At 40.2% G+C, this 13,828-nt stretch overlaps 1 protein-coding gene across 4 annotated transcripts in view; it reads right to left on the reverse strand.

Moving 5' to 3' along the window:
* The window catches only part of CBLB (Cbl proto-oncogene B), a 218,259-nt gene extending 206,007 nt beyond the window's left edge, over positions 1–12,252 (reverse strand). For 3 of the 4 annotated variants that reach the window (XR_005832160.1, XR_005832159.1, XM_008706617.2), the window contains exons 1-2: positions 12,035–12,251; positions 10,470–10,651 (exon numbers count right to left, since the gene is read on the reverse strand). Coding sequence is in view for 2 of the 4 variants with exons in the window: in XM_008706617.2 (XP_008704839.1) it covers positions 10,470–10,637 (168 nt within the window). In the remaining 2 variants the exon portion in view is untranslated. Of the gene's footprint in view, positions 1–10,469; positions 10,652–12,034 lie in introns of all 4 variants that reach the window. The other variant, XM_040621183.1, reaches the window with a different exon arrangement.
* Between the last annotated feature and the right edge of the window lie 1,576 nt (positions 12,253–13,828).

Consider the following 13,828-nt stretch of genomic DNA (forward strand, 5'->3'; position numbering starts at 1 on the left):
TATCGCCAGCCACATCCTACGGCAGGCACAGTTTAATCTCAGCGACATAAAACTTGGTATAGCATGTCACAGATTGATAAATTATTAACTTGTAGTTAGGGGACTAGGAAGTTTTAAATTAATTTCGTCTACTGGTGAACATTTAACTGATAAAAAAATTCTCTCAGGTATTTTCTTCAGACATTCCAAGTAAATGTTCTTTAACAGATTATTTAAGTGTTACAGATTTCTAATTTACTATTCTCTACCTGACCTTTTTCTCATTTGCTTTATTTAAATTGTAATTCTATCTGGGAATTTATTGCTTTATTCCCTACAATTGTTTGCATAACTACTATACACCAGGTACTGAGCTATTGCCAGGAAATTACAGATGACTAGAACATACTTCCTGCCTCAAGGAGTCTGGCAGAAGAGACCTAGTTCTCTATAATTAACTTAGGAGCAATGTAATTCTTGCTCTAAGGGATCTTCGGAAAGATCCTGTCCAATCCATTCATTTTCAGATAAAGAAACGAAGAACTACAAAGATTAAGGGACTATTAAAAATCATTACTCCAACACAAGAGCCTGCATCTTTTGAATCTCAGGCTGATCTTCTTTCTAACTATATCACAATTTAATTAGAATTAGGCATATAATTAATGATCCCTGGCTAACCTCATTTACATTTTTATTTTTACACCATTTGCAAATTTCCATGAACTTCAAGTCCCATTTGTTACTTTTACAAACGTTTATGTGTCAGGCATTGTTTCAGGCCCTAGGGAATGCAGAATGAAATAAATCACAGACCTGTCCTCAAGGAGTTTTCCAGTGAAAAAGACAGATGGCTTAAAAAAGAATTACAGGAGATTTTAAGGGCTGTAATGGAAGAGAGTACAAAGTGCTGGAGGAGAAAAGCAGCAGCTCCCTCCTATCTTGACATGAAAAAGAATATCAAGAAAGGCATACCTATATTTGCAAAAGGAATATTCCAGGCCAAAGGGTATGCAAAGGCTTGAGAGGCACCAGAGAGTAGAGCAGTAGCATAAGGAGTCAAGGCAGTCATTCTAAGAGGAGAGGCATAGGGAGCCTGCGGGTGAGTGGCACAAGTAGATTTAAAATAGGCTAGATTCCGTTCATCAGGGCTCCTGGAGGCCATGCAGTTTTCTAAATTTGCATTTGGGAAAGTGTACCGTACAATGCTGAGCTATGATATGCTGCTGAGTGTACAGTTCCTCAGCGGGATTAGTGTTAAACTCCGCGATTTATGACAGCTCCTGCCAAAAATGAATAACCCTGCACCAGGACTATGACTTCTAAGCAGGTCAAATTCAATTCGATAAGTATTTATTGAGTACCTGCTATGTGCAAGGAACTGCAAAAGCCAGAGAAAGAAAAATTGCTTTTCTAAAAACAGTATGTTAAGGAGAAAAATCAAGCTCACCACAAGGTTCAAGTTCAGATTCAAATGACTTAGATGTCTTCTAGAAATATCTAAGTTGCTCCCTATTGCCAACACAGAAAAGCTTCAAAAAGAACAAATCTACAGTCATATTATACAATAACGAACTTTTTAGGGCACCAACTAGCACATGAAAGGGTCGGCTCATTAACAATGTTACTCTTTGCTCTTGAACTAACAGGCGAAACACATAGTACTGAATTAGGCTACAAATTCCATTATAGTCATTGAGTCAAAGGATTTTAGAGCTAAAGAGAACCTTGGAAATCACAATGACCAATTCCCTCCTTGTGACGGAACAATACTAAAACAAAGAAATGGAATATAGCTGATTTACTGCTCAAAACCCTAACGGCTAGGGGTCTAGAGTTGAAAGTAAGGCACTCTCTCCATAACACTATGCAACTGCCTGTCGTATTTGTTTAAATGTGTTTAGAGATTTTTAAGGGGGCCTCTCTATATATGTCTGCACTGTTTCACATAAATAAAAATATGTGTCTAATATACACACACACACACACACACTATATATACTGTATATTCACATACATTAAATATATATTTCACCATATCAAAGCAAAGGCACAAATATAAACACAGTGCTATAACAATTTTCAAAGCCATTAATTATTCTTGGAACACCTCTGTATTTAAAGATTTTCCCCACTGTGCTTTAATTAAAACTTCCAGTCAAAAGTTAACAAAGAGGTTTTAGGTCAGCTAACATATTTCTTAGGTTCACCCCAGCCCCTGAAATGTATGAAAGAAATTCTACTGAAGCAAATGGAAACTTCAACAGCGAGGAATTGTGCCTATACTATAACAGACTTTCATTATAAAGCACACCTCACTTCATGGAGGATTCAGTTATATTAAATCAAGCAATATACCCACGAAGTGAAATACCCTATTTTCAACAACAGTATGAAAAGCTTGAAAGAATCCCTGTCTGTGCTCCTCACATAAATGTTTTCAGAGGTTCCTTATTGCAATTACTCAGAAGTATATTATTATGATAAAAAGCATCCATGAGTCCTTTGAGTTCTTCCCACCTTAATTTAGCAAATCATCCTAAGTACATAAAAGTATATAAACATATACAGTACAAAATGTAAGGAGTATAAAAATAATACAAAACTCTTTCTATATAAAATATTAATTGAGGAAAACAAGAAGGTTAGCATATAAAATTGGTTATGAATCTGGTATATTACTTAAGGTAGGATCTGGGGGCAACTAGCAAATCATTTATGGTTTTCAGTGAAGATTCCTTTAAAAGCTTTCTTTAAATACAAGCATCATTAAACAACTGACTAACTGTAACTAAAATATCAATTGTGTATTCATTTGTCCACTATCTTCCTTCCAGATTAAAGCTGATCTTCCTTAACGGTGGAGAATGTATCTCTTACTGGTCTGTTTCCTTCACCTAATGTAGAATCTTGCATACAGTAGATGCACAATAAATACTTGATGGAGGAAAGAAGGTGTAGAAGGAGGAAAGGAACAACGAACTTCTCAGAAGATAGTATTGCAAATAGGACAACCATACCTGTGGTGAATAAACCTGTCTAAGTGAGTACAAAGTTTCGAGAAGAATTTGATCATATCAAATATTAGGGGGTAAAGAGCCTTTTGATTCCCTTCCCGTGGAAAGAGGAAGAATCATATTATTCCACGGAACGGTGTGCTTGAATCTTCATACTATGAACACAGACACAAGAGTCAATCAAACCTAGGCTCTAGTGCTACCATTTATTAGCTTTGCAACTTTGGGCCAGTTTCTTCTTCTAGAAAACCCTTAGGATGTGATGAGTCTTAGAGGAGGAAATGTAAAGTGCTCTGCGCAGTACCTAGCACAGAGGTGGCACTCAGGACTTCTTAGTACTTCTTTTTTCTGTATTTTGTATTATACCACAACCTGGTAAATTGCAGATTTTGCCAACATACGAGAATTAGACCGGGGCACTGACTGCTCTGTTGAGGATCAGTAAGAGTTCTTTCAGCTCCTAGAGTTCTTCATACTACCTGAAACTCTGTACAAGTCTGGAGTGTTTTACGCAGGAAAGCAGCTAACAGTAATAAGCCCAGGTCAGTACTCCTGATAGGAATTAATACATCAGCAGTACTCGGCTGACGTACAATCTGAACAGGTAGGACATTTACCTTAATCGCTATTTTTGTTATTGCTATTGGAAGATGGCATGAATGAGCTTAACGATTATTTAAATATTAATATGTAAAAGAGCTAAAAATTTGGTCAGGAATTTTCAAAATGCTTCCTTCATGACTAGGAAAATATCAGCAACTTACAAATACTAAAAACAATGGCAACAACAACAAACCAACCTACCCATATGCCCGAGCAGAGTAGATAAAAATAGTATTGTGGCATCATTTAAGCCACAGCGTGTTTCTAAAATGATCTTACGATACAGGAGAAGAACTTATTTCCATCTCAATGTTTTACTTATTTACCCATTTAACTGCTAAAAGACTGATTAAAATATATATTGTTATTCTATAATATATAATTTTAAAATGTGGTTTAAACATTACAAATGTAAATCACTTCCTGACAACCCAACATAAAATTTACAAATTCTCTCAAAACCCTGTTTCCTTACTTCCCTCTTCTCTAAGTAGAAGTTAGTTCTCTACCAAGGTTTATTCTTCTACTTGTTCTTAGCCTTTCCCTCCCACGTTGTAATCAGGATGACCCTTTATTATTTCTTCTTCCTTTACATTTTAAATCACTCCCTGCCTACATCCCTTCCCCTCAATGTGTGAACCTCTTCCATAGCACCATGCACACACACAGTTATGCTCTGCTCGAACCCTCAAGCCCTCTATCAGAACTTCTTTCCATTTCACCAGTTGTCACACTTAGAGAACAACTGTTAAGTTATCCACACATTCTTTTTAATCTAGCCCTACCATGTAAACGAAACTACTCTGAAAGGTCAACAATGGCCTCTACTACTGAAATTCAGCAACTTCTTAAACTTTTATCCTGCTTGGTTTTTCTCTACTTGGACTTGAATTTGGTTTTCTCAGAACTGGAAACTATCTCCTTAATTGAAGCTGTCTCTCCCCAAGAAATCAATCTGCCCTAATTCTTTTCCTACCTCTCTCATCACTGTCCTTTGCAGGATTCTCTCTCCTTCACTGCCATCTAATTATAAGTCCAACCCCACACAGACAAAATGCCAATCTCTGACTTTTCTCTGACTCTCCTCTTCTACTCTGCATTGCAAATCTCTTGATGGTGTACAGCTTGAAATACTACCCCTGCGGGCATATCTACCAAACCTGTGCCTCCAGTTTCAACTTCTCTCTTCAACTGCACATTCAACGTTCTTACTTCAAAATGGATTTCACTCTGGCATGTCAAACTCAACATGGCCAAAAACAAACTTATGCACCAGCTCCCAAGCTTCCCCTTTTTACTATGTTCCTTATCTCATTAAGAGCATCGCTGCCTTCAGGCTAAAAACCTCGAGTCACTTTCACTTCACCTTCTCTTTCACCCTCTATAGTTAAAGGGTCACTGGGACCTGTAAATTTTACCTCCAAAATGCCTCCCACGTTTGAGCCTACACTTGCTATATTGACTCTCAATTCTCCCCTTCATTATTTCTTTTTTTTTTTTTTAAAGATTTTATTTATTCATTCGACAGAGAGAGAGAGACAGCCAGCGAGAGAGGGAACACAAGCAGGGGGAATGGGAGAGGAAGAAGCAGGCTCCCAGCAAGGCAGGGAGCCTGATGTGGGGCTCGATTCCAGAACGCTAGGGTCACGCCCTGAGCCGAAGGCAGACACTTAATGACTGAGCCACCCAGGCGCCCCCCTTCGTTATTTCTTGCCCAGTCTGTTTTCATTCCTCTGGATCACTACTTCTATTTTTAAGTTTCTTTGCTCTTAATCCATCCTTCGTAGAGTCGAGAGTAATCTGCCACAGCATAGCCTTGACTGTTTTTCACACTCTGCTCAAAGACTTTAACATTTCTCTCTACCAAATAAATAAAGTCCAAACTCCTTGAAAAAGCAGAAAGCCTCTTCATCTTTCTCTACCTTACCTCCTCAACAATCTCCCTTTTCCCGCATTCCTTCAGCCTGATGTGTGCTGTACCTCACTGGAATCCAAAACATTCTTGAAAGAATGGCTGGATAACACCTCTACCAAGCTGCGTTCCTTATCGACCTTTCACCCCCAGCAAGCCATTCTCCCCCACTACAGCCTATGTCGCAGCACTTTATTTACACCCCATGACAGCACTTTCTACATCCTAGAGTATGTACACTACACTATACTACATAGAATGGAAGGGGTATTTATAAATATCTATCTTTCCATAGATGGAATTTGATAAATGAATGGTGAAATCAATAGATCGCATATAAAGCAACTCTGAAGAGAGGAAGAGTTGATCTAAAATCTGAATGGTAAAGACTTTGTAAGAGTTGAAAAGATGACTAACTGATTAAGTCTTCTGTTAAATGAATGTCCTAAGTCACAAGGATAAACCAAGGCAATGTGGTAGGATTCCTTTAAATCTTTTACTTTATCAAAAATTTTTCCTAAAAGGGGAAAGGAGCAAACTTTGGGATCACTTCACTTAGCCAAGCACAAGTTCAAAATCTCAGTATTAAGCAAAACTGTTCAGACACTTGAATGTTATCATCCACCCAGGTTTAGCAGTGCCCATGATTTTGCTAACATGGAGCAACTTCACTGAAGAAAAGAAAATGCATGAAGAATAATTCCAATAAATGATATTCCCTATTCCAAGGGCCCAGGGATGGTGATATCTCAAACCCAACAAACACAAACAACAGGCATCCAAAGCCTACGTTTTATCCCACATACAATGTTTTTTCAGAGGTATGAGGAATTCATCTTAGAAAAGAATACTGCCTGTTATTTGTTAAAATAGCTGCATGTATTCCAAGCATCTTTGATTGACAAACTTTAAAATATATTACGGTTGCAGTAAAATCATAAAGATGGAGAATGAATTACACTCCAAGCTTGACAAATGTACTCGATGTACTGAGGGTAAAAGGCAGGAAAAGGCTATTTGGCATCATCACTTTTTAAATGCTTTTAGAACTCTTTCAATAATGTAATTTCAAATAAATGACAAGGACAGCAAGACAAAACGTAGGCAGGTACTCAACTTGCTTTGCTCTTTGGCATCAATTAATTCTTTTCTAATTTCCTGAACATCCATGTAAGCTCAGTACACTTAGTATCTATTAGCTGGAAAACTCTTTCTTCCATTTTCCATCACCTGGCTAAGACGCTCGTGAAAACCATGCTCAGGAACCTCACATTAATAAATCATCATTCCTCCCATACTGATTAGCAACCATTTCCTTACCCTCACCTCAGCATTTCCAGCAAGAGTACAAGAATGCTGTTCCTAAAGGTAGTGCCCAGCAGAGTCCAGACAGACGACTGTCTGAACAGTAGCCAGAAAAACAAGGAGGCTCTTCTTCACTTTGCCCCCGCTGCACTTCCCACAGGTCTGTATTACAGCCTTGTCCATACTACATGGCGATGACCTAATAAATATAATATAAATAATAAATTACCATTTATATGCCTGGCTCTGATGTTGGTGTCTGAGTTCCTTGACAGGTCAGAGGCAGAGTTATACATCTTATCTAGCTTTGTATCCCTAGTAACAAGCACTTAGTAAGAACATAGTAGGCTCTCAATAAATGTTGATTAAGTGTTTAAGAGACCCATCTCTATAATAGCTTTGGAACAGACTCCATATGTCAGGTATATTTGAACCCGGATGTGTATTCATGAATATCAAACAGGCATCCAAAGACCGGAAGAGTTTGGGGTTAGCTATTGACTTAAACTGACACATAGAGCTAAGGCCAGAAAATATGTCTAAATGGGATGCTTTGGGATATGCTACCATTCTTTTTCTCAGTAAACTTATGTTTGTTTACAAAACACTTTTCATCTCACAAAAAAACACAACTGAGCAATGACTCCCTCCTACTCTCAGTGACCTTGTATAGAAGTCTGCCCTCTGAGGGGTGCCTGGGTGGCGGTTAAGCATCTGCCTTTGGCTCAGGGCGTGATCCCAGCGTTCTGGGATCAAGCCCCACATCAGGCTCCTCCGCTATGAGCCTGCTTCTTCCTCTCCCACTCCCCCTGTTTGTGTTCCCTCTCTCGCTGGCTATCTCTATCTCTGTCGAATAAATAAATAAAATCTTTAAAAAAAAAAAAAAAAGAAGTCTGCCCTCTGAAAACATTACAATTAGTTGGAACTGGAGTCTCGGTTGACTGTTTTAAATTCTAGAGGCCAAGGAATGGTAAAACTACACACTTACTGGGTATTTCTCCTATGGTCTGAGACTGCTTCATGTCCCCTGTAAAATAAGTTCTTTTACTTTGTAGGTAGCTGCAACGTACTGAACTTAAAGTTCGCATCACATTTATCCTTCTAAGATCTGCCCTTGTTGAAGAGGCTTCCTAAAGAAAAAAATGCTAACCAAACACCTAGCCCTGCCTTTCATGTAACTACCGGTTAGACTTGAAAGTTACTATTTTCTGTTATTCACAAGCTAAACTCAGGCTATTGCTGTTATTTTATAAAACAGTTAGGTGATACGTCAAGAGATTAACTTTTGGACTCATAATAAAGATCCTGATGTAATCACCAGGACAATGTTGAGATTATGAACCACTTCCTTCACCACTGACAAAGGAAGAAAAAAAAAAGGTAAACACAAGTGAGGGATGCTTCTGCATTTCACAATTAAATAAAATATATTTTCAGTTAGTAATTATCAATGCCTTTTTATTACTGTGTGATAGAGTAGTGATAAACACCCCTTTATAGTGATTTATGTGATCTCCCTCCACAAAGCCCATGGATGCATTCATAAATGAACACCACCATGTTCATTCTTGACAAATAATGAAGACGAATAGGGAAAGCCATACCAATGCACCTTTGCCAACACCCTAACCCACATTCCAGTAAGTAGAGACTTTCAGTAACAGTTTGCCTTATGAGTCCGATTCCTCAATTGGAGAGGCTAAACCCAAACCCACAAAAGGGTTAATAAAATAAACAATGGCAGAGGCTTAACTATCAAAAAACCATCTATTTTACCATAAGCCATGGTGAAATAATTAAAAGTGGGTAAAACTTATGTTAGCAATCAGTTACAAATCAAAATTATGAATATATTCTTTAATTCTTTTTAAAAATAATGACTTTCTATTAACTGCAGCTCACCACTTCCTCGTATCAGTCTTTTTTATTTGCTGTGCTAACATTCACTCAAAAATGTACAAATTCTGACCACTCACAGAAGGGGGTGGGGAGGGAGAGGCAGCTCCTTGGTAGAATCTGACCCATGTGTTGCCCACTAGTATAACAGGTAAGTTAGGGAAAAACCATGCATTCCTCCTCTTATGCCCAACTAATGATTTAGGCAATGAGAGTGACCTTAAATTGCATCCTCTTCAGAAAAGCAAAGAGAGTCTTGTGCCTGCCAAATATATGCAGTTCTTCCCACTGCATACTCCTCATTCTTAAGTATCCAACGCTAAAATCCAAACCTGACCTCAAGCAGCAAGTTGCAATGTTCTGACACTATGACATCATTCTGTCTGGAGCATTTTAATATCACAATTTGAATAAATTGGCAGAAGCTTAAATAGGTCACAATGAAGCCCCAAACTAAGGATATTTATCTGGCAAAAATTTCCGGCTCTGCATTTAGCACCACCAGCCCTAGAATGGCAGGCCTATCATTCATCTATCCATCTGTACTCTCCATAAGGATAAATGAAAATGAACCGAATCTTATCACCTTCCTGTACCACTAGTACCACACCGACAGCGGCTTTTTGTGGCAAGTATTCATACACGGTTACAAGCCACAATGAAGGCGACTGTTACTATACGATTTCATGGGGCTTTAGCACATCCCTACAAAGGATATTTTTTTAAACCTCCATTTCTGCAGTCACAAAAATATCAAGAGCCCTGCATCAACTAAATTCATAATTAGCCCCAAATACCTATGAAATGAAACCAGATGGTGCTACAAACATTTACCAATATACAGGGGATGGTACTACTGCTTCAAAAATAAGAACTATTAATTCTGCACAGCAGCAAGCTACATCTTAATCATATTTGTTTCATAATCTTACTTAGTAAGATAGGACACTGACAGCTAGTTTCTCAGTAGACTCCAGTAAAATATTCAGGTTGCCTAGACTTCTCAGGGTACTGACATCCAGCTTGACTTCTTCTTGTAAAATTATTATTCATCTGAAAGCAACATGCAGAAACCACAGAGGTTTCTCAGCCCCACCACCTCCATCACAAATTTTCCTTTCACAATAAACAATGTGCAATCGAAAAGGTTTCCTGTTTCAAAATGGAATAGATGAAAGAAACTAACTCTACCATTAACAACAAACAACAAAAAGTTTCTTAATGAAGATGAATTCTCACAGATGAAAATGGAAACTCTCTCAAATACTGCTTCCCCACTTAGGGACTAATCTGGTTCTTCCTCTAGTAAACATTCTCAGTGTCATGCATTGTGATTGTCGTGAGTGGTCCCTCAGAGGGCTTTCTTAAAACACTTGTTTGCACTCTTTTGTTATTTAACAGTAACACAACCTCATATAAGACAGAGCAAACACTTCCAAACCATTCTATGGCCACGTACCAACAAAGAGCAGCCAACAGTAAAAACTTTGCATATCTGAGTCATATAGAGGAACTTTGAACCTTGAAGAGTAGGACAAAAGGCAAAAAAACAAGTCTTTGCTCTGAATCCAACTTTTTAAAACATAGAGTGGATGCAAGAAAAATGGTCGATTCAAATCAAAAGACTGTTGCCATAACAATAATTATTAATTAATGGTAGCAGTAATATTAATTGATGGTACAAATAAAACCACAGAAGAAGAAACCATATCCAAGGCAAATATGGCTACACAGAGGCACAAGCATACAGAACTTACCACTTTGTCCATGAGTTTCCAAGTTTTCTCCACAGTCCTGCGATCTGCTGCTGCTTGCTTAGGAGGTCCAACTGCATCTTGAATAGCATCAATAATGCCCAAAATCCGTCCTTTTCGGGGGTTTCCTCCTCGACCACCAGGGTTTCTGCCATTCATAGAATTTGCCATCTGGAACCTTAGTTCTTTGAAAGGCAGATTAAAAAAAAAAAAAAGTTAGTTGGTCATGAAAATGTTTACCCAGCAGAAAACTGAACAGGTTAATTTGTACCCACTACATCTTCCATCACTGAGAACAAAATCCAGGGTGCCAGGTTCAACTTCTCAGTAGCTATGAATTTGCACTCTCAGTCTGTACACACAACAAACAGTAACCTTAGATTTGCTTTTGGAGCACTAAGGGTTAAAGATGCATCCTTCTCAAATTTCACGTAGCAAAGCCTTGATTAATACCCAACTCATAACCAAAAAAAAAAAAAACATAATAAACAAAACAAAACAACAACAACTTAACAGAGGTTTCCTCCAACTAGATAAGAACACGATGTTCTCCCCATCCCTGCCTTAATCTCAATTCAATGTATACTAGAACTAAAGCTCCCAGAAAACATTTTGAGAGCTTCACTTGAAAACCTCACTTTCACTCTGTTAGATTTCGCCAAGTTATATAAACGTAAAGATTATTCTACACGAGCACAAGGGACATATCTGTTGTCAACAAAGGCTTAGGATTCGGATTTTCCCCGCTAAAGCCAACAAGTACGGACACGGGAACATGGACACACGAACACACAGTTCTTTAAACCAACGCGGTAAGGAGTTAGCCCCAAGTTAAGAGCCAAATAAACCAACAAATAACCTACTAAAAAAAAGAGGGGTGAGAAACTGACAAGAGCGGGCACAGAAAGAAGAGAGTTCACTTATTTCGCTCCTTTCCTCGCGTCTCACCCAAGGGGAGTGGGGGTCCAAAGCTTTGTTTCGGGACGTCTGTGCCCCCTCCTTGTTCAGGCCCCTCCCCTGCCACTCTGGACCTCAGCTGGGGGAGGAAGGTGGACACAGAAAGGCCAAAGTATCCCCTCGCACCTCCAGCGCCCGCAGACCCGTCGGTCTCGGGCGCCCAGCATTCGGCTCCCGGGCGGACGCACCCCCACATACACACCCGGGATGTCTGCAATCCCAGCCGCCCGTCTCCCTTCACTCCCGCTCTCTCCTCCCCCGGCCCAGCCTGGGTTCCGGTCTTTAAATATCCCTCTTCCAACTGTGCCGGCGGCAGCGACAGCAACTGGAAGCCAGGGCTGTCCTCTGTACCTCCGTGGCCCGCGGCTGGCTGCCCCAGGGCCCCCTGGCCGGAAAGAAGCGGCAAGCCTCCCCAGCGCCCCCTTCCCTCCCGGCCTTTCCGCACCGTAGCTGTCCAGAGACACGGGTGTGCGCGGGTCCTACTTTACACGCACCAGCCCAGGGTGCGTGGGTAGCCCGGGTAGGGAGTGTGTGGTCGCCGTAAAAGCACGTTCCCGAGGAAGGAGCAACCCAGAGCGCAGGCCACCGAGACGGGGAAACGCAACAATTACCGTCAAGACCAATCCACACCCGCTCTCCCCTCCCGCCTGATTCTCGGGGAGGCCGCGGGACGCCGCAGCAGCACTAGCTGGAGGTGGAGACCACTCGCTGGATACCCCACCCCTGTAGGATACACACACATAGAGACCGGGGAGCGGGGCGGAGCCGGGGGGCGGGGCCGCTCGCCTCTAGGCCAATCCCACGCGCCCTTGCACTGCCCGACAGCGGGCGGCGCCAATGGGCGGGAGGCGGCCGTCCTTCTCGCACTACCACCCAGTCCACGTCTCCCACAGTACACAATGGCCCCAAAGGAAGGCCCGCTCGCGGCACGTCCCAAATAGAAAGGGACTCGGAGGGAAATGGGGGGACTGGACTCACCCAAGAAAGAAAGTGGAAAGGGGAAAGGAAATGGAAGAAAGGATGCCAGGCACTAGGGAACTGACCAATAAGGAGTGGGCGGGTAGGCGTGAGCATTGGGAGCCCGAGCCAAAGCCAACTGGGGCTAAAAGGCGGGACTTCCTGCTTCGCTCACCTTCCTAGTCTTTTGTTTCATAGCAACAGAGTAGTGGCTGAGAGGGTGTACGCTGGGCGGGTCCCGAAGCTGAAGAATTTCATCTCCTTAGGGCTGCCAAACTCTTCTACCCAGGACAGCAGCCAAACAGGTCTAAGGCATTGCTTTTTGCTGGCTGTCAAAAAACAGCAACAGTCACCCAGCTAGTTTCTAAGATGAAATATAAACCTCGCATAGAGTAAACGAGGGTTAACACCTGATTGCCAACCAAAACTTCCTAAATTTCTGAGTGTATCTCTTTTACTGTTAGTTCTAGAGAGAGTGCAGATCAAACATCGGGCTGATGAAAAAGCATATAGTTGACAGTGCTGACCAAATAGTACCTACTAAACAGGCCAGAGCAGTAAAAGAACCAGACTATAGGGATTGCTAATATATGCATCACACCTTTTAATTTAGTGCAAGTTTCTGCATAAATGACTGAAGAGGAAACAGCTTTTGTATTTTGTTTGAGTCAGCTTTATATAGACTTCTCTCTGTCTTAAAAACCTTATTGTATCTGCCATTCTCTCCTAACATTTGTGATCTCTCTTCTGTGGTTCCACCACTATGCTCTTAGAAAGAACCACATCTGGCTAATCTTAAAAGGAAAAATCTGTGCTGGGACCCTTGTTTCAACAAGATCACAGATTAAACAAATGTCTTCTATTTCTTTCTACTTAACTTCAGTTAAATACCACAGATGCTACTAACAATTGCCGAATACACTTTACACCTTAGGCTTCTCAGATGTTGTGATATTTTGTGTCTTTTAAATATATATATATGTATATATATATACATATATATATGTATATATATATATACATATATATATAAGTATATATACATATATATATATAAGTATATATATATATATACATATTCTTTCTCTAGCCTGTTAACCTGATAAAATATTTCTCAATGGTTCTAACCACTTTCTAGCTAAAATGTTCATTTTAGTACTGTGATTACTACTGTCAAGGATCCTGAATTGTTATAATTTACTCTATAGCCCTAAATTCAGATGGTTAAATTTTTCATTTGGTTAAAACAGGCAAAACGAGCTCCTTGCAACTAGTCAGATGATAGAATGTGGTTCAGGGAGTAATTTTGTTTCTTGCCATTATTTCTATGCCAATAACTAAAGAGTAGTTCCTTGTTTTTACATTGAGTTTATCTATAATAGTGCTGACCTCTCCATATCTCCTCCACCCATTCATATTTCCTTTACTCATGGTGACAGTAGCTACAT

Source organism: Ursus maritimus, unplaced genomic scaffold (genome assembly GCF_017311325.1).
Source record: "Ursus maritimus isolate PB19 unplaced genomic scaffold, ASM1731132v1 scaffold_4, whole genome shotgun sequence".
NCBI lineage: Eukaryota > Metazoa > Chordata > Mammalia > Carnivora > Ursidae > Ursus > Ursus maritimus.